The following is a 26598-nucleotide window of genomic DNA, read 5'->3' on the forward strand; positions in this document are numbered from 1 at the left end:
AAGTGACAAGAAACATACCAGCATGAACTACTTTCATTTATTTTCTTTTTCTCTTTTCTACAAGCTCTAATTCAATGAGACAAACAGTAAGGGCATCAGGAAAAAAAAAAAAGGAATCTCACTTAACTCCCAGCTCCCCTCAAAAGGAGGCTTAGACTAAAATAATCAACCTGAACACCTACAACACTTAAAGCCAATATGCCATTTAGTTGTATACCATCTTGCACAGTTTCCAAATTTTGATAGTTTTATGTATGTTGTCAACAATCCTTTCCTAAGTTCTCTGACAGTAGAGACACGTCTCGTACTTTTCACATATCCCCCCTCAGTCCAGTCTGGAAGAATTATCAAGGTGTTTGCTTTAAGTAGAAGCAGGTTCGCTCGTTTGGAGTTTAATCTTACTAAGATCAAAATTTTCTACTTACACTCTTTCAGGCTGAATGAACCATTATGAAAGCATGCAATTTTTCAAACATGCAGTACCGTATTATTTTTAAAAGACACTACAGTGACACTCATGAATGACCAAGTAATTTAATGCACATTGGGAAGCTTTCACAATACTACTTTTCCTGTCACATCAGAAAGTGCTCCCACAGCACTTTCCACAACATAAAAATGACTTTTCTAGTGGCTTACAAATCCATTCAGCACCTGACACTGTACTACATGTTCATTAGCACTTGTTACAGTCCTGTGTGGCCAATTATATCATTAAAGCTGAAAACAGACAAAAGAAACCTACTACGATTACACTTAAAAGTACATGGTATAAAAAATAAAACACTGACTTTTAAAAACTGTTAATATATTGCACTGGTGGCACTGACCTCATCAGAAAAGTCAAATAATTATGATGGATAAGTCATTTGTTGCAGAATAGCAACAACTGGGCTTTACTTCCAAAATGTATCAAGAAAGTGTTCTGGGCTCGGCACAGTGGCTCATGCCTGTAATCCCAGCACTTTGGGAGGCCCAGGCGGGAGGATCACCTGAGGTCAGGAGTTCGAGATCTACCTGACCAACATGGAGAAACCCCGTCTCTACTAAAAATACAAAATTAGCCAGGCATGGTGGCATGTGCCTGTAATCCCAGCTACTCATGAGGCTGAGGCAGGAGAATCACTTGAATCTGGGAGTCTGAGGTTGCAGTGAGCCAAGATCACACCATTGCACTCCAGCCTGGGAACAAGGGTGAAACTCCGTCACACACACACACACACACACACACACACACACACACACACAAGTGTTCTGAAGATAATGAAATGAAGCCCCTCCCAAATATAAAAATATTTTTCTTGCATTAATTTTAAATGAGTAACTAGAAATCTCCAATTACTTTAAGTCCCAGAAGTTAGCATTTGATTTCAAAAGTGATCTAGAGAGAAAAATTTGGATAAAATGCGGATAGAAAATTCACCTGCTGCCACAGAAGAGTTATGACTTCTAAGATACTATTACCATTGGTTCTAGTCAGTACCGACCCCTAAGAGAAAGAGGCAGTTAGGACACTGACTTCAATGTATGATAGTGACTTCTTAGTGGGCAGCAAATCAATTTACTGGCTCATGACCAGCATTAATTTTTCACAACAAAGAATATACTAAAAAAGAAAATATTGAAGTACATTTAGGTGAGTGAACAAGGAATTGTGTGTTTGTATTAATATAAGTTTATATATGTGGCCAAGATATAAAATAAAGTCCCATTAAAATGCTGAATGCTACCATCATTGTTTCTTCTTTTCAAAGCATAACAACATGCTATCTATCACAGAGAAGCATTGTGGCATTCACTGACAGATCTACTTCCTTTAACAACATTCTCTCTACTCTGACTGTATTTCCCTTTCCCTACCTGCTGAAATTCACTCTTATTTTGACCTCAAAATATATTTTATTTCCTCATTGCAGATTAGGTTGATAGAATATGCTTTACCTTAATTTTAAATGCTTTAGCAATTTTAATAACCAGGATGATTAATTTATCATTCAATCCAGGACATTTATGAGAGTAAAAGAGGCACTAGTACTTAGGTGTGACAAGGCAAACCAGTATGTACAGTCCCTCCATTAATAACTTAATAGAACTATGTTCTTAATATTGCCAGCATAAAAATACATCATTTAATTAAAACATTAGGCACAAAAAGCTAATCAGTAAAATAAAAAGTCCAGAAGTAATTAATATAAGCTACATTATAAAATTTCAATATTTAATGAAAACTATATAGTGTTCTTATTAAACTGTTTAGAAAATTAACCAGAAATAATCTGTGTGAGCATGTAAAACATTAAAGAGAACAAAATCTCAAAAAAAACCCTACCATTACTGCATTCTATAAATAACTGGAATAAACTCTTGAGTAAGAAGTCTGCCTTAAATTTACGATATAGGATACAAAATAAACCCTTTGATTCTAGTCTGTTTTGATAAAGATTGATCGGGGAAAGGAAGTAAAACAGCTTCATAAATTATCTACAAGTAAAGACACATAAAAATTATTATTTGAACCTACCCAACAGAAGATAAACTGAGACAGTTCTCGGCAAAACTTTGATCTGTGAAATTATTCTTTTATGACAATTTAACTGTCCTAAGTCTGCCTACCTCTTCCAAATCTCCAATTCTAAACTTTTCCTATTTCCTCCATCGGTTCCTTTTATAAATATCAGGGAAGATGTATTTTAATTTATATTTATGACCCCAGAATTAGTTTTGTTATTATGCAATTCTTATATTTTAAGCATCTTCTGCTCTTATTAAAAAAACAAAAAAGAACTTCTTAGGGCTTCTGATTCCTAGTTCTGTTTCTACTTTCCTTTTATTCTGGCATCTCTCCTTTCTCAATTTTCCACCAAATTGATGACAGCCTTCAGGAGATATGCAAAGGCTATACACAGAAAATTTTTTATCTGAGAATGAATAAGTGCATGTTTCTGGGATGGGGCCCATAGCTTTCATGAAATTCTCAAAGATGTTGGTGACCCCAATAAAGACTGAGAACCATAACATCAGAAGTGTTTAGGTCATCAGTAAACAGGTATTTTGGGAAGAATAGGGGTATCCTTTTCAGTGTATTCAGGATACTTGAAGGGATTATAAGTTAGAAGATATATTTTGCTTCCCTCAAAAGGTCACCAGTTCCCACAGAAGAGACCAGGAGCTGGTGGCTTCTAAGAAGGCTTGAAAGTTTATTCTATCACAGGTAACCAAAAGCAGGCCTTTACCATTTAGTCTGGGGGTATCTAAGCTTTGTATTCAAGAGTGCCACACAACTTAAAATCCACATGAATTAAGACTGCTTAAACTAGAAATACACATACTGGACATGGTTAGGAAGGCTTTATTCCCACCTATTTTTCCTTTACATTGTTCCAATTTTGTGATATACTAAGGTAAGATTTTATAAAAATGAATTTGCATTTTATTCATTAAAAGATCATGTATTCTTGAAAAATGATGCCTTTTACTCATATGAATTAACGAATCACTTATAATAACCGAGTGGAACCTTCTAGGGCCATAGGTTATTAGGACTACTGCTTTATAACAGTGATACTGATATGGGGAATAATAGGTATGTGGAGTTTGCAAATATAATACAGAATTCTCTATTTGGAAAATAAAAAAGTTAATAAAGCTTGATAAAAACTTTTCAGTTGGCATGAATAAGCAGCAAAGACATCTGTATAGCTCTACTGATCAAGATTTTTTTTAATGAGGGAAAAATGTTTCAGAATTTCCAAGAAAAAGAAGCATTAGTTTTTAAAGTTTGTCCAAAGTGGCTACTGGGTGTGGAAAATATGACCCTAGGCTTTCTTCAGTTTCTCATTTTCCTTTTCTTTGCCTAGGACTGCCAAACACACGCTTTCTATTTCCTAGTACTTCTAATATTTTGGCTAGTACTTAATCATATTTTTAAAATAACACCCTCTTTTATTCTTCAGGACCTAAATATATTCTCAGTCATCCTACGTTACTTTTCTCTCTGACAATGAAGATTTTTTTTAGATAATCTTCATAAATGCATTCTTGGTAAATGGAAATTTACTACCAGTTATTTATAGGTAATTAATCCTGTGTTTTGCAGAATTTTCAGATGAAGTAAAAGCATTTTTTTAGTGGACTAATAAAATCTGGACTGGAGATATCTTGCCTTATTGGATATCTGCATAATCTGCTTGAATAATCAGAATGGAACACTAAGTCCTCCAAAGTCTAATCTAGGCCTAAGCACTTCTTGGATCTCTGCTCTTTTTAATTAGACTCTTATGTATTCAATCTTCACCAGAGTACTCCCCATTTTAAACCCACCTTCAGGCCGGGTGCGGTGTCTCACGCCTGTAATCCCAGCACTTTGAGAGGCTGAGGCCGGCAGACTGCCTGAGGTCAGGAGTTCGAGACCAGCCTGTCCAACCCCATCTCTACTAAAAATACAAAAACCCCATCTCTACTAAAAATACAAAAAACTTAGCTGGGCATGATGGCATGAACCTGTAATCCCAGCTACTAGGGAGGCTGAGGCAGGGGCATTGCTTGAACCAGGGAGGTGGAGGTTGCAGTGAGCCAAGATCGTGCCACTGCACTCCAGCCTGGGTGACAGAGCGAGACTCCATCTCTAAATAAATAAATAAACAAACAAACAAACAAACAAACCCACCCACCTTCGTTTTAGAATTTTCAATTGCTTATTTTTATTTCAATTTCTTATTTTAAAAATAAGAAATTCAAAAAATAGGCCGCCTGTATAAGGTAGAAAACAGTGATTAAAAACAAAGATTAGGTAAGATAGCCCTGATCTGAATTACAACCTTGCTACTTATTAACTGTATAAGTTTGAGCAAATTAAGTTCTCTAAGTCCTAGTTTCCTATAAAATGGAAGAGAATTCCAGTACCTACAACTTGTATGGTTGTTGGGAAGATTAAATATTATACATGTAAATTGCATGGCATAGTGCCTGACACATAGTAAATGTTCAATAAAGGTTAGCAAGTATGGTAACTAATGATTTCCCACTTGTACAGTCTCTTATTTTCATTGTCCCCCACCTCTAATGTCTGCAATCACTTGCCAAGCCTGATAAAGGTGATAAAGGTATATAAAAATTATAATCTCAGAGTAGGAGGCCTAATCCAGTAGACTAAAACTCACCCCGCTCCTCTCTTTTTAATATAAACCATCAACATTCATCCCTGGTCATTTGTATATCAAGTTAAGGAAGAATGCAAAGAAGCAGAAGACACTAGTATAAATATAAGTGGTTTTTTGAAAGCAAGAACATATTGGATGTAAGTTATAGGACACAAGGAAGAACAAAAAAGCTGGGCAAACAACTAGAAGAAAGCAGGAGGCAGTGATCTAAAAAAGAGCAAGAGAAATAAAAAGATTGGAAAGAATTTTAGGCAAAAGAATTTATGTAGATCTATGTCAAAAAGAGGGTATATTTTAAGATGTGAAGGAAATGAGATTTGCTGAAGCAGGGTAGCTTAAAAGACTACAAATGAAAGTGCAAAGCATCTTGTAGGTTATAAGAAGCATATTACATAGAAGTAAGCTAATCAAATTTTCACAGATGAGCAGTATTAAGAGGTATCTGCAAGGTTAGGCTAACCAACCAAAAATAACACAGAAATGTGCATGTTAACACTTATGTGCATAGCTAAGTTTATTAATCCTTAATATATTTAAGAAGTATTAAAAGAAAAATCTATTCACTTGTCAACACAAGCCATTATTAAGGCTCACCCCTTCAAAGATCTAATCTATAGACTAATGAAAATTCATTAGTTTGCTTAGTTTACTAACCAAGTCTACATTTTGAAATATCCCTATAATTTCCTTTGCTAAAAGGATTTCCCCAAGCTAGAACTACAATATTTTTATGCTATGTTGCCCAGGCTGGAGTGCAGTGACTATTCACAGGCACAATCATTGCACATTATAGCCTCTAACTCTTGAGCTCAAGTGATCCTCCTGCCAGCCTCATGAGTAGCTGGGACTATAGGGGCACACCATTGTGCCTGACTAGAACTATAAAGAGAGGTGTTTTACTGGAATCTAAAATAAATTTAAAAATCAAAAATAGTATTCTAAAAAAGAAATGGGATTAAGGTAGACTCAAAAGTTCCACACCTCTTGGGTTAATTTTTTTTCCCCAAATTAAGTCAATAAGAGCCAAAAGAAAAAGATTAACTAGCTTAGAATTATATCTAACAGTTTACAAGCTGCTGAAAGTTAATGTGTATTCAGACTCAACTGCAGCTTACTAAAGAAAGCTATAAATATGATCTGAATTAACACCAGTCTGGTGGGAAAAAAAAAAGTGTATTGTATCAAACAGACTTGCTGTGATATCTGTTCAAACATACCTGTACCAGTCAAAAGTCCAGCACTCTTCTTTCGTGCATAAGCGCGTAAGTGGTTGGACAGGCTAACAGCACTTGTAAACGTCGTATTGCAATGCACACATGTTCTAAGCTTCACAGGCATACCTATCATTCAAAAGAAAACTATAATCCAGTTCTCACTTCAAAAAGTGAAATTTTCTTAGCCTAAAGAGTGTAGAAAAGCACCACAATAAAGATGGTTTTCAAAACGTTCAATGAAATAGGTTAACTTAAAATAAGGAGGGGAAATTAAGTTAACTATTATTAGTTTGTAGTTAGTGTTTAGAGCCAACTCATGCTCTTTGGAAAGGTAGAAGAGGAGTGACTTGAACCTTTGAGCTCCTCTGGATATAACACCTATTATCACTTTCTTGCAGATTTCTGTGTTACGCAGATTATTTCTTAAACTTACTAATATACAATCCTGTGATTTGAACACCACGGTTCTGTTGAGAAGTTTCAAAGCTTACAACATTACCAATAAAAAGAATTAAAAAGTCTAGTTGACAAAGTGGTAATTAAAGTGTTTTACCCACAAAACCGTAAAAGTCTCAGTACTAAATTAGGCTTTCTGAAGGCTGGGAGAAAAGGTGGTAAAACACACCACTGAACAGCTGTTAGACACAACATTTTATTCAGGGTATTTTATGTTCATTACTCTGAATGCGCAATCAATAATGAAAGTCAATGATTTAAAGTTTTTTGCTAAAATCTTTGTGCTAAATAAATGATCAACAAGCTAACATCTTAGTCATCACAGAAAAAACATGTTCAAACAATAAGAAACTCCTAACTTCTCAGACAATCCTCACTCCCCCAACACATTTCAATCGGTTTCTTCAGCATTACTGTGATAGCCACAAATACATTTGCCATCTCTGAAGTATACTACCCCTTGGTCAACACAGCTAACACATCTTGCCTGCATTTTATCCTTCTGAAAAAATATTGAAAGCTATTGACTTTCAGAGACTCTTTATTAGAAAGAAAAAGCCATATTAAACAGAAGCTCAAACAAGATAAATTGTTTTCCAGACCACTTACAACACAAAGTCATCTTTCCTTAAATCAAAATTGCATTACAACTATTTGGGATATCACAATGTTTGCCCCAAAGCAAATAAACAACATTACTTTACAGTAATGTTACTCGTTATTAATCCATTAACTATTACCTCCGACACATTCAACTTACAGCTCTAATCATGAGACCATTTACATAAACCTTCAACATTATTAACCTTCAAAAAGAAATCTAGAAAAGACACTTAAAATTTTTCTAGTCTAAAAGTATAAACCAGACTTGGCAATACTGAATAAAGTTTGGCTACTTTATCTGCCACATTATTTGCCAATACATACAAAATATTCCTTTCAAAAGGAAAAACTATTGGTGCACAAGCACTAAGCTAAATCATCTGTTCTGTTCCATTACAGCACCATCTTAAAACCTAAAACCCCAAACAAATATGTTTTATGTTCACACCTGTTCTCCAAAACCAAACTATCCCGCAATACAATGAGGAATTGGAGACGGAGATGTTTCTTTGGGTTAATCACAAAGACACCAAACCATTTAGCTTTAAGAGTCTTTTTTGTTTTACCTACGCAGTGGAAAACCCAACAGCTAAATCTTGAAAACATGATCACCTTGGAGAACTCGCAAAAATATGACAGAGGTATGCCTTTTCAATAATGCTATGCTTTTGAACATTATCCACAACCATCCTCCAGCCACAGCAAGTTTTATTTTCACAGATCAGCTTTTTGTTTGTTTTTTTGTGTGTATGTGGTTTTCTTCTGCTTTTGTTCTCACCTTACATTCAGACCAAGAAAAGAGGCACAGAGAACTCAGTGCTAATGAGCATCAATTGATGAGTTATACAGAAATGACAGTAGAATAACCAATCTGTGCTCTGTAAAAAAAAAGCAGCTTAAACAAGAAGACTGTGAGAAAGTATTTTCCACATAGATTCCATTAAAGAAGGCATAATTGAACTGCATTTAAATTGTGTATAGGATAGTCATAAATGTCCTCTTACCTGAGTGCATAGTCAAGTCCATTTTTTGTGGCTGATACATCAACGGACTATCCTCATTTAATGGAAGAACACATTTCTGAACGAATCTCTTTCTTGCTGTCTGATTATGGATCTTTTGCGGAGAAATAGCAGAATTCCTTTCTTCTCCCATCCTTTTATTTTTAAGAAGTTCTATGAGTGTAAGAGATTGATTCTTTTTTCCACTGGGCAGTTCTGGTTTTGTTTCATCATATTCATTTAAGAAATTCAGCCCTTCTTCTTCTGATGCAGACACTGACAGAGCTTCAGTCTTTAGGCCATTACGGTATGCTTCAAGAGGTATAACATTTTGAGATATAAAGTCATCATTTGATGCAAGTTTTTGAGCTACAAATGGTCTGGGAATAATACGACGACTGTTCAAAGCCTTTAAGATTTTTTCATATTTTTCTTCATTTTGCATCATCTCATTCAGAACACAGATTGGAGATTTGTGAGCATCCCATTTGGTCTTTCCAAGTCTTTTCAAGTGGCCTCTAACATGATTTGATAATCCAATTTTAGTATCAAACCAACCACCACAGAGCTGACAAGTGTGTTCAGAAGTGGTTTCAGACTTCTCTATAGCTAAAAAAAAATTTTTAAGAGTAATATCAGACTTTCTTATATAAACTGACCACCCTAAAATGAGTTAATTCTGAAACATAAAATTATATGATTCTAATGGAGACCAAATTCAAACAGAACTTTTAAATCCTCAGAATTAGAACACAGACCTATTAGCCCAAATTATTCCCATGGAGAACTTACCTTTTCTAACTCGTTTAACAGGTGTTCCTGTGCCAGTTCTTTTGAAATGCTGCATTTTGTCACTTGTGGCTATTTGTTCTGGTGATACAACATGACGGGCTTCATAGCTTAATCCTGCTCTGTGAAGATGCCCCCGGACATGATTTGATAACCCAACACCTGTTTCAAATGTTGCTGGGCAGTAAGGACACGATTTCTTCTCAAGAGACAAATCAGTCCAATGAAAAACAGAACTATGCTTTGACAATGAAGCATCTGCAGTTTCTAAATGCTGAGGATCATGTATCTCATGCAAAAAGTTGTTACTTCCAGCATCTTCATAGTATTCAAAATAAAAGCCATCATTTTGGTCATAACTAAGAGTAGCATTTTCTCCAGGCTCCTGACCTTCCACTTTGCTCTTAAATAAAGGGAATAAATTTACATGTTCTTGATTAATATCACTATAGGTTTCATCTTCTATGGCCTGTGTAGTGTAGTCTCCTAACTCAACATTATCCCAGGAACTTTCATCTTCTGTTTCATAACTATCTTTCTTTTCAGCAGAATTAAGTTTTTGCAAAACGACAACAGTCATTTTATGCAAAAAATCTGGATAGCTATCCAAGTCTTCCCCTCCAACAGAACTTTCCTTCTTAGATTCCTTAACTACTCTCTTTACAGCTACACGTCTGTGATCTTTGAAGCTTTCAGGTCTTTTGGTGTCAGGCTTATGAGGGTCTGAAATAAAACTGTTGTGAGAATTACCTGATGATGAAAATAGGTGTAAAGAATTTAATGAACTAGCTTCTTCTTTTTTGAAATGCACAGGATATGATTCACCTGATTTTTTTATCATCCTATAGTTTTCATATTTGTGTCTATACAAATAGTTGCTATTTGCCTTGGCATTAGACTTTTCTTTTGCTGTTTGATGAAAATACTTAGGTTTTTGGTCAATGCTGCTTTTAATTGTAACATTCTTATGAGGAGAGCTGTTTTGATTGCAAGTGTTTACGCCTGATTGGGCAATGCTTTTCCGAGCTTTCTGTACTCTGTGTGGCCGCTTATGGATTTTTGAAAAACTACTTGATTGTGAGGTTGATCCAAATGTTCGCCTCACATCTTGTTTTAAAGCAGAGTTCTTTGGAAACGTGGTTGACTGTTGTTTAGTTAATGGTTTAGTGCTATCACTATCTACAGGTTCTTCAAGGATGTCATTTTTTCTTTTATCAAGTCCAAGAGGACTACCAAATGAATCAACACATGATGATGAATGCAAATACTCCATGTGCTTTTTTAAAACACTTTTGGCTGAAGTAGTAAAAGGACACATTTTACATACGTAGGTAGCTGATTTTTTGGACGATCCTACTACGGAGTCTTTCATGAAAGTCTTTTTTTGTGTTTTTCTCTGGGCTATATCAGAAGTGACCAACGGGCATTTTACCACTGCCCCATGTGCAATGCCTCGATGGCATTCTAATTCATTTTCTGTCACTGCCATGAAGTTACACTCTTCACAGCAGTAGTACCTTTTATCTTTTTCATGGGTTTTAGCATGTTGCACAAATGTTTTAGGGCAATTGGTACCAAACACACACTGAGGACACTGTAATCGTGCGCTTCTTCCTTCATCCTGAAGTTCTTTCAATTCACGAATTTCCTCCATCAACTTCTGTCTTCTCTCCTGGTGAATAATCATATGTTTTAGAAGTGAATTGCGATCTCGAAATGTCCGTCCACATTCTCTACAAGCATATGGCCTTGGGACATTAAGATGTCGAAAGTGACTATTCCCATCTAAATGATACATCATATGCCTGTGGAGGTGCTTCTTCTCCCTAAAATTCACATTGCACTTTGTACAGGGGTAGAATGATGGCTCTTCGGTACTGAAAGTAGCAGGTGACTCAGAATCACTCTCTTCACATTTCTTTTTTAAGGTATTTGAAACAAAAGTGCTAGTATGAACAGGTGAACTCTCTTCTCCACACTTATCTGGGTTATAAATTAGATGTTGGAAGGCATCCACAGATTCTAAGTCTTCATCAGTCGATTCAGGCTTCACTTTTGATAAAGCATATTTCTGTGGGTCTACTGCTTGTAGCTCTTCATTTTGTTCTAGAAAGTCTACTTCTTGCATTTTTGATTTATTGGGTACACAATTAGAATCACTAAAGCAATCCTCAGTATAACGAGTTATCTTGCTTACATCCATTTTTCGCTTTCTTTTTTTTTCTAGACCTACTTTAGAATGAGGTGGAGCTTTGTCTACTGTTTCCTCATTAGTCATAAGAAACTGAATGAACTCTTTTTGGGGATCCCAGTTTGTATCATTTTCTGATCTAAATCCATCTGTACCTGAGGAAATTCCTGTTACTGTATTGACACAATCATCTTTTACCAATAAATCTTCACCATCCTCACCCACCTCTACTTGATTTATTAAAGTGCCATCTGACTTTATATTACTCCCTACTGAATTCTGAATGTCACAACCAACTGAAGCAGAGGTAGGTAGTTTTTTATTGGAATGGGTGGGATTCTTAGCATGTGCTACATCTGATAACAAAAATAAAACTTGGTGTTGACTTGTTTTCTGTGGTGTAGACAGCTGAAGATCAGCTGCTACCTTCAAAGTTGAACAAGATTCTGTTGTTGGCTGATCCACAGGCTGCCCAGTGGTTAATGAAACACTGCCTTTATTCATATTGGAAGTCTTAGTTAAGGAGGAGTGTGAAACTGGTCCATTAACAGCAGCTCCTTTAGGTAAGATAAAGTTTTCACTAGAAACAGTAGGAGCACCAGCATGTATAAATAGACTAGACTGGCCTCCGCTTAAGGCGTTTTCAGATTTGTCCTTTGACAGTTCTTCAGGCAGAGTCAATGTATTATTTTTCTGAAATGATGTTTGACAATCTTTTGGTTTATGAACTCCGCTCTCCTTGTCTGAGATAAAATTGTTGTCATCTAGGAGTTCTTCTTTAGCACCAGTAATATCGGTGTTTATCTTCAAATCATCCATATTGTTGGCAAGCCCATTTAACACATTTAGTCTAGAAAATGGAAAAAAAAAATTTAGATTTGCATGAAAGAAAAAATACTATTAGAATGTATGGAGAGTTGAAAGTACATATTTTTATTAGTTTAATTTTCTACTCTTTATATTGACATTCTAATAATTTTCCAAGAATGAAAGAACACAAACATATTGAAATATTTAAAAAGCACCTCAAAGGTTAATATTGTTCTTCATGCTAGGCAACAACAACAATCCAATACGTCATATATACAAAATGTCTAGAGAAAAGCAACATACACAAACATACTAGGGAAAAAGCAGCATACACACAGATACACATATACACACAGACACAAAAACAATGTAAATATGCTACAGACTGAAAAAATTTTAAACCACATGTAGAGATTGCTAATACAAAGAAAATTCTTTCACTTAAGTAGGTTTATCAGAGGCAGTCACTCTATTCGAGAGAATAATATAAATTATCAAATACTGCAGAGAAATGAAAGATTTGTCACTTATAAGTTCATTCCTGAAGGAAGGTAACAAAACGCCATTCAGTAAAAAACTTTATTTGAATGAACATATTTGCTATCAACATCAATGTTTTATTGTTAAAATGCTTTATTCATAGTTTTGTTCATTCCTTATTCAAATTAACCTTAACTATAATTTTAACTTTACTAAAGTTAACTAAATTTTAGTAAAGTGAATTTCAACTTCACTAAAGTTAAAATTAATGAAGTTTCATGTCAAACTTTCATATGTGGGGCCCCAAATTCCAGGCATTCTTTAAAAGCAGTTATCCTATTTTTGATCTGGTGGTCTAGTGCAACGGCCTAACACATTTTACAATAAAATAGCATAAACATATGTTTTAAATTTATTTCACATAAAATGTAGGTAAAACTTTTCTAGGCATTTTTGATAAGTTATTTAATCATTATGAGAAAAAAGTACAATATTTTTAAAGCAAATAGTATTTCTGAATGTTTGGGGTCCATTCATATGATGACTTTATGTAATGACTACCCTTACTATGAAAAGTTCCCTTGCAACCTGTTCTTTTCCTGCTCTTAGAGCACTGGGAATGTAATCCAGTCACTATCATATCTCTAGAACCTAGTACATCACTTGGCATAGGTGCTCAGGCAATATTTGTTGAATAAAAGACTGAGTAAGTATTGGATTAATAAAAACACAATTTCAAAATCAAAGTACAAGTTCCTAAAGTGTAAGAAGAAAAACAGTTTTGTTCCTATGAAATTTGGATACCCCATTCAAATACAAGTTCCATCAGGTTCTGATTTATTAATGCAGTAATTATAATAAGGTCCTCAAAATATCCAATAATTCTCATGTACAATTTAAAGAACCTGCTATCTGGCAACCCCAGGTATTAACTAATTGAAGTATTGGCATAAGCTTCCATATTTCTTCTCCTTTTTTGCAGTTATTATCCAAATATTTACTAAGCACTTAGTTGTGCCATGCATTGATCCCGTATTCCAGAAATAACAGTAAACAAGACAAGTTAGTTTCCTGCTCTCAGATAAAGAACGAAGCCTGTATATTTTTCTTTTGTAGTATTTTTAATTTGCATAACAAGTAATATTATTTTAGGGCAACAGGACCTCACAATCTAACATTTACAAATCAAAACATGTTTAATAAAGTTCAATATTTTTACTGTCCTTTAAGGGTACCAATTTCATGCTTTGTAAAACATTAAATCTAATTCAAGAATAATAAAATTGTTCTTACCTTTTTTGTATTTTATAACTTAGAACAAGCATTTATAATCTGATCTTATTCTTTCCATAAAATGTTATTTAATACAAAAAATATCTATTACCAGTATCTTTGACATTGTTATTTATACCAACAATTATTTTTTCCACCCCTCATAGGTTTTAGAATTCTGTTCTGAGATTGGCAAACTTCTGGTATGGTGGTAATAAAAATAGACTTCCAATAAGATCACATTCAATGATATCACTTCAAAATGGTGCTAATGCATCACCCAGCAGGAGTCTCTACATCACACACACAGAAGTTAAAAATGGGCAGCACATAAACATGTGTTAGGAAAGGGTGTGCAAATGTCAAGGGAAAGAAAAGCAAGCCTTAATGCTACACTTATTATTCATTCCTGGTATTTCTCATTAAATTAGGTAGAAAATATAAAATGCTTCAATAGCAACAATCTCATAAATCTGAAATGAACGACAAAAAACTGGCTTGAAAGACAGTTACTTTCCTTTATGTTCCCACTTACTATAATCACAGAGGTGGACAAATATATGCTCAGTCAATTTGAAAGCCTATATTAGTTTTTCTCAACAGGAAGCAATGTTGCTAACGAAGTGGTAAATTCAGTGTTAATGAGTGGCTTCACTGTTACCACCTCAGAGGTAAAACCTTCCATGTTCTATGTCCCACCCATCTGTTCTGGTGTTAGAGGTTTAGAGATGGAACAGACGCTTCCCATTTAAAGCAACTTCATTGGTACCCCCTGAACAGCAGGGTGACAAACTATGAGAACATCATGTCAGCTTGGAGACTGCATCCTCATTACCAGAATGGCTTTATAAGAGCTTTTTGTAAGTTCACATTCTGAAGATATCAACCTGTTTTGTTCAAAAACATAGAAAAAATATATGTGCATAAATGATTTTATCTACAAAACACATCTAGCAAAAAAAATCAGATTAAATATTATTAAAATATAAAATGAAGACTTTAACAATTAAAGTTTTCCTTCACATCCACATGACATGGCTTACTTACCCCCAAATTAATAATTATCTCTACTCAAAAATAAAAGACATTACCTTCTGCATCAGTTTGAAAATATGTTACAAAAGTTGACTAAGTAAGGAAGTTTTCTAGGTCACTCGGTAATTCTGATTAGATACAACCTTCCTGTCGTCAAATCTATACTGTCCACATTTTGTTCATGAGTAATTCTTTACTCAGAGAAAATTAGCTTAATTTTGTTCTTTTATGTACATTATTAACTGTATTTACTATAAGTAGATTAACATTTTGTGGGTACTTATTTTAGAAACAATTAAAATGTTCAGAATATATTCTAATTATACAATGCTCCAAATACACTACTTACTAATAACAGTACTCAATACTCATAGCTGTTGTCCTGAGATACCACGCAGAACAATGGATCACCAAAATCTGTTGCACTGAATAATGGATACAGAATTTTAACACCATCAAAAATTATTTTACTACATTCATGTTGGGTTATGAGGCATCTAGGCAAGAAACTATTTGATCTGAGTTAATTTTACACCATCTCAAATAGTTTTTCAACTACCTTTGTATAGTCAAATGTATATATAACAGAGACATCAATACCAGTTTAGGTTACTATAACAAAGTAGGAACATATTTGAAGGTGGGCATTATTCACTAAGTTTAAAAAACAGAAGCTAATAAATTAAGATAGATAAACTGTTGGACTCCTTAAATTTCAATTCAATGAATTCAATGAATTAGCTATATCAATTAAGATTTTAAAACAATGTTTAGACACCATTACTAAAGCTTCCCCAGATAATCATATAATCATAGAATTTTTCTTTTAACTGAATTTTAAAATGTTCTTTAAAAAAATTCACACACCTTTTTAAAAAGCTGCAAACAGAACTTTAAATCTACATAAAATATATTTCAATTGCTGGAAAATCATAATGAGTTTTACAGCTATAACTGCCTCTAGTTATATACTGTGAGCATTAAAAAATTGTACAAAGGTCAGATCTGTCTTCAAGATGACAGATCATCACTTATATGCCTCAAGCTAGACTTATTGTCTCAGAAATCTCAAACATCAGTATTTTTGCAAACTATCAGCACTTGCTATAACACCCTCACTACACTACATCTTGAGGTTACTACAGAAGAAATGAGGCGATAATTGCATATTAACATAATTATTCTGTAATCCCTCTGAGCAAGCTTCCTAGGTCACTCAGTAATTCAGATTAGATACAACCTTTCTGTCATCAAATCTATGCTGTCCACTTTCTGTTCACGAATAATTCTTTTGTGATAGAAAATTAGCTTAATTCCATTCTTTTATGTACATTATTAATTGTATTTATTGCAAGTAGGTTAACATTTTGTGGGTACTTAACTACATAATGCCAACCTTTGCTGTGTCGTATAATTTCGTGCAAAAATATAGTACAATTTGCCCTCATTGTATATTAGTTCATTAACTGCTATATTACACTGCTATAAATAAATTATAATGCTGCCCACTAACTGAGTTATAGTTAGGATCTGTCAGGTTTTCACAAATTCTATGTTCATTTAAATTATCCTTGCAAACACATGACAACTTCAGTTAGTAATGTATGAGACTGGGTCAAGAAGAGAATACCATTCACAAGTGTCAAACTACAAAACGAATCTTAATTAACTGAAATATTACATTTAAAATTATTGCAGCATTTAAACCTATATATACCATACACAATGTACATATATACCTAAATCTCACCTAGTGCACAATTCAAGAGAAGATAGAGTGTACCATCCAGCTAATAACTTATTCTAAATGTCACATTGAGAAGAAACACTAAAAAAATATAGAACACTTATAAGGGTATCCATCATGAGACTGACTCTAAAACCAAGCCAAATAATAAAATGGTTCAGAAGGTTACCATTAGGCAAGAATGGTTCTTGCTTACTTGTCAAGAACATTACAGACAGGAATATGGAGTTGGGGATTGAATAAGATGATTTCTAAGATCCCTTCTAATATGTACTACAAATGTTTAGTATTTAGTTATTACATAATTAACATTTAACATTATTTGAAATAATGAGCTAAAAACTGGAGAATTGCACTACTGAGCCTTGAAAGTATTCTCTAAATTCACAATTACCTGAAATAATCCTTTAGTTAACTTATGATCTGTCAATAAATTGATTCTTGAACAGTGAAAATATGGCATTAAATGACCAAGACACTGCCACAGAGCTAACTGTGTCATGAAAACTCAATGTTACAGCCAGAGATTTTTTTTTTCCTCTTGGCAATACCAAAACACAAATAAAAAAAGGCACTGAGTTTGATATATAGATTGCAATTTAAAAAATAAAGGAAACAAATTATACTGAACCTGTTGAATAGCTTGTTCCTGATGCCATGTACCATCCTCAATTTTTTTTTTTTTTTTTTTTTTGAGGCGGAGTCTCGCTCTGTCACCCAGGTTGGAGTGCAGTGGCGCGATCTCGGCTCACTGCAAGCTCCGCCTCCTGGGTTCCCGCCATTCTCCTGCCTCAGCCTCCCGAGTAGCTGGGACTACAGGCGCCGCCACCACGCCCGGCTAATTTTTTTTTTTGTATTTTTAGTAGAGACGGGGTTTCACTGTGTTAGCCAGGATGGTCTCGATCTCCTGACCTCGTGATCCGCCCGTCTCGGCCTCCCAAAGTGCTGGGATTACAGGCTTGAGCCACCGCACCCGGCCCCTCAATTTTTAACAGACGACAGATGGTAGGTACCAGACCATAAACACCCAATAACTCAAGATCATTCTTACTGCAAAGTATAGTAAATACTAAATATAATCTAACACATCTAAAGAAGCTCCCATATGGTAAATGGAAGCAGGTAACTGTGTGGATGAAGGCAAGGGGGGCAGGGAGGTCCTACAAAGACATAACTTTAAAGACATGGCAAAATTAGGTAACAATGAGAATCAACAGTAGTAGAAAATCAAATGGATGTTCACTAATCAAACATTAATTTCCTAATGAAGAATTTTGTAACTGGAAGAAGGCAATAAATTACAGTTGTAACCAAAGGAGAGTGCTAAGTCACAGTTAGCACAGAATGACTGTTGTGTTGTTTATGCTTTCATATAATTAGAATAAGTGATGGTCTCAGCTTACATCATAAATGACATATGCACATGGCTCCAACAAGACAAATTCAAGCATTTAAGCATTTGAAATGAGTGATATATATGTAACTGGTCAAACATTTTGACCACATTTGTGTAACATGGGTCGGTTCACTATAAAACCTATCTGTTCAAATCGTTAACTGTGAAACTTTCAAAGAAACCAGTGTAGCTAAAGTGTGTCAATCCCATATTCCAGACGCAGTGTGTCAACTTTGCCCTCCACAGAAAGTATCATGCCATAAATTGTCATTTTACTTTGAGCCTTTTGGTATTCTTTACCCTATGATGGGTACGCTGTTTGTATTCAGTTTTGAAATATTATATAAATACTAAACCATCATGTCTAATAAATGCAAGAAAAGTGAGAGTGTTGAAAGTCCCAGGAATACAAAGCATACACAGATGCTCTTTTACTTATAATGGGGTTACCTCCCAATAAACCCATGATAAATTGAAAACGTCATGTTGAAAATGCATTTAATACATCTAAACTATTGAACATTGTAGCTTAGCCTACTTAAATGTACTTACGTTAGCCTACAATTGGGCAAAATAATCTGACACAGTCTATAAAAATTTTATAATAAAAAATAAAAGATAAGATTAAAAATACAGTCTCTACTGAATGCACATTGCTTCTGCACCATCGCAAAATTGAATCACTGTCATTGTAAGTCAGAGACTGTATGTAATTATATAAATGAAAATAGAGACAATTATACTCAAAGTAGTGAGATAAATATATATGCATATGGAATAAATTGCTTCAGAATAGAAATAATTTTAAAGGGCAAAGAAAATTTCACCGTTCAAAAAATTTATACCTATACATTTCACAACAATTATCAAGACATAAATAACAAAAGAACGGTTTTAGAGTATAGAATCAGCACCAAGTCAGATATCTATTTGCTTAATGTTTATTCAGGAAACACTAGTAATTTGTTGAAGAACTTAAAAGCTGAGAATGTTCAAAGTGCTGTTAATGAAACTTTTGCCCCAACCACGTATATTACACAGGATCAAGGCACATTATAGTATGCACATCAAAGTTAGTGGCATGACTGCAAATGCAAACATGGTGGTTTTAAAGGGATTCCTTACAACAGCTGAAGAGACAACTGGTGCCTTAATAGATTGTTAATGCAGATGAAACTACTGTCATCCCTCAGTATCCATGACGGATTGGTTCTAAAACCCTGGTGGATACCAAAATCTATGCATACTTAAGTCCCTGCACTTGACACCATCTATGGATAAGATAAGCAAGCCCTCCTTAAATGTGGGTTTTACATGCCATGAAGACTGTATTTTTGATCTGCATTTGGTTTGGGTGCAGATGCGGGACCCACTGATACAGAAAGTCAACTATATTCATCAAAAAAAATCCACGTTTAAGTGGACCCGCAGAGTTCAAGCTCATGTTGTTCCAAGGGTCAACCGTATTTCATTTTTGGGAAAAGATGACCAACAGAAACCTTACCAGCATGTCTAGCCTGAAGCTTGGAACATAATGAATGTATACTAGTTTCCTTCTAATGCCTCAGCAATTTAAGTTTTTCAAATTCAAACATTCACAGATTTTATTTAACATGTAGATTACAACTTCTGTAGATTTTAATAATCTGTCATTATAAAAGTTCCATAAATTGATTTGCTTAATCTCACATTTAGAAAATATAAAATTAAAGTCTAATGAGAAATAGAACTTGAATAATATGACATCCAAGATTGAATTATTTCACTGATTTACAATTTAATTTATTGAAAGAAGGATTTAAATAGTAAAAAAAATTCTGTAAATCTGTAACAATCTATAATGAGTACTTAACCTCTCACCTGTATTATATACATTCAAACTCTACTATGCAAATTCAAACATATTGAATTTATATATTTGAATATACTTATTCCATACACTCACATGGAAAAGTATGACATCTTTGAGAACTAAAAAAAGGACAAAACTGAAAGTGTTACTTCAAAGAAATGTTTCGTATTAAATGTGAACTCTTGTTAATGTTCTTATCCTTGCTCAATTTATTTTTCTGAAAACAGAAAAAATCCTATTATGATCTAAGAAAAATATTTCAAGATAATCACTACTCTACAAGTATCTTAATTTAGGATGGTAATAATTCAAATACAAGAAATTTGCTTTTCTTGAAACAAAATGTATTAGTGTGCTTCTCTCTCACATTATTGTCTTAACAAAAATATAGTTGGCTCTCTGTATGGGTTCTGCATCCTCGGATTCAATCAAACTCAGATCAAAAGAAATAAAAAATAAAATTACAAGAATAAAAAATACAAATAAGAAACCAATAAAGTATAACAACTATTTGGCATTTACACTGTATTAGGTATTGCAAGAAATATATTGATAGTTTAATGTATACGGGAGGATGCGTACAGATTATATGCAAATACAAAATCATTTTATATACAGGTCTGGAGCATCACTGGAGTTTGGTATTCTTGCAGGGTCATGGAACCAATCCCACATGGATATTCAGGTTAAATGTATGGTACCGATTTTTGGTTAGCAGCTAAATTTGCGTGTTTTTAGCAATAGGATTCCCAGTGTGCAGCTAAGGAGAATGTTTGCTTATATTACCAAACACCGTTCCTGAATCCTTTTTGTTGTTCATTTATTGATTCAAAAAAATAGTGTTGGGGCCGGGCGCAGTGGCTTACACCTGTAGTCCCAGCACTTTGGGAGGCCAAGGTGAGCAGATTGCCTGAGATCGGAGTTCATGATCAGCCTGGGCAACATGGCGAAACCCCGTCTCTACTAAAATACAAAAAATTAGCCGGGTGTGGTGGCATGCGCCTGTAGTCCCAGCTACTCAGATGGCTGGGGCAGCAGAATTGACTTCTCAAAGAGTATGCAGGTAAAGTATTAATTTCTAGTTCCTCAACTTCCATATGTACTCTTTCCCTAAAATTGATCCGGATGTTATATTCGCAATACTCTAGTTCTGCTTACCCATCTCCCTTTTAAAGATCACCCTTCTCTCACTGTACAAAAGAAAAGTTTCCAAACACATATCTAACGGCCTTCCTCATCTATATCAGTTGTTCAGGCCAATAACCTTGGAGCAACCTTCACCGTTCTTGTTTACTCACACCTCATATCTAAACTATCAGGAACTCCTACCGCTATTATCTTCAAAATATATCCAGAATCCAATCACTTCTCATCACTCCTATACCCAGATCCACTATTACCTCTCCCCTGTATGACTTCATCAGCTGACTAATCTGGTATTAGTACAAGGACAGATCCTTAGTCACTTACCATCTAGTCTCAACACAGCAATCAGAGTGATCCATACAGATGATGTCCCTCAAAACTCTAAAATGACTCCCTGCTTTTCTCAGATAAAAAAGGAAAAGTCCTTACAATGACCTGTAAGGACCTCCAGAGACAGACTACCTAGTAACCCTTTGACTTTGTTTCCTACTCCTCTCCCCAACTCACTCCCTCTGCTGTAGACACATTAGCTTTTTTGTTGTTGTTTTGTTTTTACTATTCTTGAATACGTTCTCTACTAGCGTAAGGCCTTAGCATTGACTGTTCCTCAGATGGAATGCTCCTTCTCCCAGATAGTCTCATGGCAAACTATTTCATCTTGGTTCAAGTCTTTGCTCAATCATTATCTTTTGAATGATGCCAACCAGGACCACTTTAGTTAAACTGACACCCCAAAACCCTTACCTTCTCCACACTGCTGGCATTCTCAAATCCACTTATACTAGTTTATACCTTCTCCCATCTCCCATAACACTTAACACCTTCTACCACACTATGCAATGTATTTATTTACTGTGGTTGTAGTTTGAGCATCCCTCCTCTAAAACTAAGTTTCAAAGGCAAAGATTTCTATCTATCTTGCTAACTGAATACTTCAAGGGTCAAGAAAAGAGCTGCCCAGACTGTTAGCATTGCGCAAATGCTCCAGTGTGTAAAAACCTTCCAGGAGTCAAATAAAAGGTTTGAGAATATAGAGCTCCTTAGGCAGAGGCCATTGCAGCAAAGCACATAATAGGAAAATTTGAAGGCTACACAGTCTTAATCAAAAAACAACTCAAGGGAAGATTCCAGTGGCTGTCTCTCCATACTTCTCTCTCATCCCTCTCCCTGATTCCCAGTCTTAGAATTAAAATTCAGAAATGAAAAGGTCATCAACAGTGATAAAAATACATTTATTTGAATTTTAAAAATGAAGCCATTTTTACTGACAAAGGGTCACCTTGGTTTAGCTGTTAAGACTGGTTTTGTTAAATGTTACAAGGCAGACATTTTCTGTAACCTTAATGAATTAAATCTACAGTACAAAGATTCTGAAGAAATGAGATGTAAATTATGCATACAATATACTGTATAAACACACAATTATTCTCGCTTGTGAGAAAAATGTCAGATGCCAACTTAAAAATACCATAGTTTTCCAAAATTATAGAGGTGTGTGAAAAAAAAGTATGTAGACCACCGATCAAATATATACGGAGAGCTCTATACAACAACCAGACATTCTTTTTTTCAAAACACAGAACATTTATAAAATCTGAGAATGTATTTCAACAACCACTGAGAAACTTCCAACAGAAACAGAAATCACTGTAGACCATATGCTCTGGCCACTATGTAACAAACCAGAAAGCTGAAACAATTAGATAATTAGTGAACTAGAAAAAGGCCAAAACAAAGTATATTGAATGAAGCAAGGGGAGACAAAAGCATGGAAAATAGAGAAAAGAGTAAGAGCTGAAACTGATATGGTAAAAGATCACACATACATTCCAACATCTAGTTGGAATCACGGAAGAAAAGACAGAATATAGGGCAGAAGCAATACTTCTGAGATAATTGCTGAGAATTTTGTAAAACTGACAAAACACATCAAGCCAAAGCTTCTGGGAGCACCTGGAACTCTGAGATGAATAAATAAAAACTACACTTAGATACATCACAGGAAAACTAATGAAAATAAAAGACAATGAGGAAAAAATACTAAAAGCAGCCACAGAAAAAAAGAATACCTATAAAAGAATACCTATAGACTAAGGGATGGCGGGGGGTAGCAGCTCCCGATGTCCAAGAACTAACCTCGTGCTATCAGACTATCTGATGTTCTGTCACAACATTGTCTTAAGAAAAAAATAGTATCTCATAAAACATCCATGTCAGACAAGACCATTGTGCAACACAACCAAACATCCCCCCCGATCCACTAAAATGAGTGATGTGTCACCTTCTTTATCAATTACAGGAATACCTCGGAGATACTGTGGGTTCAGTTCCAGACCACTGCAATAAGGTGAATATTGGAATAAAATGAGCCACGATTTTTTTTTTTTTTTTTTTTTTTTGGTTTCCAAGTACATATAAAAGTTACATTTAATAGACACGGGGAGGGGAACACACTGGGCCTATGGGGTAGGGGGTGAAGGAAGAGCATCAGGAAAAATAGCTAATGCATGCTGGGCTTAATATGCAAGTGACGGGTTAACAGGTGCAGCAAACCACTATGGCACACATTTACCTATGTAACAAACCTACACACCCTGTACATGTACCCTGGAACTTAAAAAAAAAAAAAAAGTGTTGTTTATACTATACTGTTGTCAATTAAGTACACAAAAGCCATTATGTCTAAAAAACAATGTATATACCTTAAAGTATCTTATTGTGGCCGGGTGCAGTGGCTCACGCCAATCCCAACACTTTGGGAGGCTGAGGCGGGTGAATCGCCCGAGGTCATGTGTTCAAGACCAGCCTGGCCAACATGGTGAAACCCTATCTCTACTAAAAATACAAAAAATTAGCCAGGTGTGGTGGCGGGTGCATGTAATCTCAGCTACTTGGGAGGCTGAGGCAGAAGAACTGCTTGAACCTGGGAGGCAGAGGTTGCAGTGAGCTAAGATCGCACCACTGCACTCCAGCCTGGTGACAGAGTGAGACTTCGTCTTAAAAAACAACAACGAAAACAAAACAAAATAAAAATAAAATACTTTATAGCTTTAAAAAATACTAACAGTCATCTAAGCATTTGGTAAGTTCTAGTCTTTTTGCTGAGATTTTTGCCTTAATATTGACAATCAGAGTGGTGGATGCTGAAGGTTGTGGTGGCTGTGGCAACTTCTTAAAATAAGACAGCAATGAAGTTTGACACATTGATTGACCCTTTCTTTCATGAAAGATTTCTCTGTAACATGCAATGCTGTTTGACAGCATCTTACCCACAGCAAAACTTCTTTTGATATTGGAGTCAATCTTCTCAAACCCTGCTACTGCTTTATTGACGTAATATTCTAAATCTTATGTTGTCATTTCAACAATGTTCACACTATTTTTACTAGGAGTAGACTCCCTCTCAAGAAACCACTTTCTTCACCAGAGAAGCAACTTCTCATCTGGTCAGGCTTTGTCGTGAGATTGCGGCAATTCAGTTACACCTTCAGGTTCCACTTTTTTTTTTTTTTTTTTTTTTTTGAGACAGAGCCCAGGCTGGAGTGCAGTGTTGCCATCTCAGCTCACAGCAACATCCACCTCCCAGGTTCAAGTGATTCTCCTGGTTCAGCCTCCCAAGTAGCTGGGATTACAGACTTGTGCAACCATGCCTGGCTAATTTTTTAATTTTTAGTAGAGATGGGGTTTCACCATGTTGGCCAGGCTGGTCTTGAACTCCTGACCTCAAGTGATCCACCTGCCTTGGCCTTCCAAAGTGCTAGGATTACAGGCGTGAGCCATGGCACCAGGTCTTCAGGTTCTACTTCTAATTCTAGTTTTCTTCCTATTTCTACCCTATCTACAGTTACTTGCTCCATTGTAGTCTTGCATCCCTCAAAGTCATACATGAGCATTGAAATCAACTTCTTCCAAACTCCTATTAATGTTGATATTCTGACCTCCTCCCATGAATCACAAATGTTTTAAGTTGCATCTAGAATAGCTAATCCTTTCCAAAAAGTTTTCAATTTACTTTGCTCAGATCCATCAGAGGAATGACTCTAGCTATGGCAGCTGTAGCCTTATGAAATGCATTTAAATAGTAAGACTTCAAGATCAAAATTATTCCTTGTTCCATAAGATACACAATGGATACTGTGTTGGCAGGCATGAAAACAACATTCGTCTTGTACATCTCCATCAGAGATCCTGGATGACCAGGTGCACTGTCAATGAGTATATTTCGAAAGTAGTCTTTTCTTGTAGGTCTCAACAGTAGGCTTAAAGTAGTTCATAAACCATGCTGTAACAGATGCACTGTCATCCAGGCTTTGTTGATTCATTTATAGAGCACAGGTAGAGATTTAGCATAATACTGATGGGCCCTAAGATTTATGAAATTGTTCAATGAGCATTGGGCTTTAACTTAAAAGTTACCAGCTGCATTAGCCACTAACAAGAGGGTCTGCCTGTCTCTCAGGCTTCAGTTTTGAAGCCAGGCATTTACTTTTCTCTAGCTATGAAAGTGCTAGATGGCATCTTCTTCTAGTAGGAGGCTGTTTCATCTACACTGAAAAATCTGTTGGTTAGTGTAGCCATTTTCATGAATTGTCAGAGCTAGATCTTCTGGGTAGTTTGCTGCAGCTTCTACATCAGCACTTGCTGCATCACCTTGCGCTTTTATGTTATAACATGGCTTTTTTCCTTAAACCTTGTGAATCCACCTCTGTTAGCTTCAAACTTTTCTTCCGAAACTTCCTCACCTCTCTTGGCCTTCAGAGAATTGAAGAGAGTTAGGGTTTTGATCTGGATTAAGCTTTTGCTTAAGGGAATGTTGTGGCTGGTTTGATCTTCTATCCAGACCATTCCAACTTTCTCCATATCAGTAATAAGGTTGTTTTAATTTCTTACTATTTGTGTGCTCACTGGTAGCACTTTTAATTTCTTCCAAGAACTTTTCTTTTACATTCACAAACTTGGCTAAATGTTTGCTGCAAGAGGCCTACCTTTTGGCCTATCTCATCTTGTACAATGCCTTCCTCACTAAGCTTAATTCTAGGTTTTGATTTAAAATGAGAGACACGTGACTCATCCTTTCACTCAAACACTAAGAGAGGCCATTGTAGGGTTATAAATTTGCCTAATTTCAATACTGTTGTGTCTCATGGAATAAGGAGGCCCAAGGAGAGGGAAAGAGACAGGCAAGGAAGGACCAGTTGGTGAAGCAATCACAACACACACAATATTAATCAATTAAGTTTACTATCTTGATGGGGCACGGTTTGTGGAGCCCTAAAACAATTACAATAGAAACATTGAAGATCACTGATCACAGATCACCCTAACAAAATAAAAAGTCTGAAACACTGTGAGGATTACCTAAATGTGATACAGAGATATGAATGAGCATATGTTGTTGAGAAAATGATACCTGTACACTTGCTTGATGCAGGGTTGCTGCAAAATTT

At 35.4% G+C, this 26598-nt stretch overlaps 1 protein-coding gene across 20 annotated transcripts in view; it reads right to left on the minus strand.

The window, feature by feature from the left end:
* Positions 1–26598, minus strand: part of ZNF644 (zinc finger protein 644) — a 101218-nt gene that overhangs the window by 13652 nt on the left and 60968 nt on the right. For 12 of the 20 annotated variants that reach the window (XM_009212556.3, XM_021943952.2, XM_021943930.2 and 9 more), the window contains 3 exons: positions 9226–12263; positions 8437–9042; positions 6377–6499 (listed from right to left, as the gene is read on the minus strand). The exons of 5 other annotated variants lie outside the window; for them this stretch is intronic. In XM_009212556.3, coding sequence (XP_009210820.1) covers positions 6377–6499; positions 8437–9042; positions 9226–12263 — 3767 coding nt within the window. 3 more of the 20 variants (XM_031650659.1, XM_031650661.1, XM_003892173.5) reach the window with 3 other exon arrangements.

This window comes from Papio anubis, chromosome 1, assembly GCF_008728515.1.
Source record: "Papio anubis isolate 15944 chromosome 1, Panubis1.0, whole genome shotgun sequence".
NCBI lineage: Eukaryota > Metazoa > Chordata > Mammalia > Primates > Cercopithecidae > Papio > Papio anubis.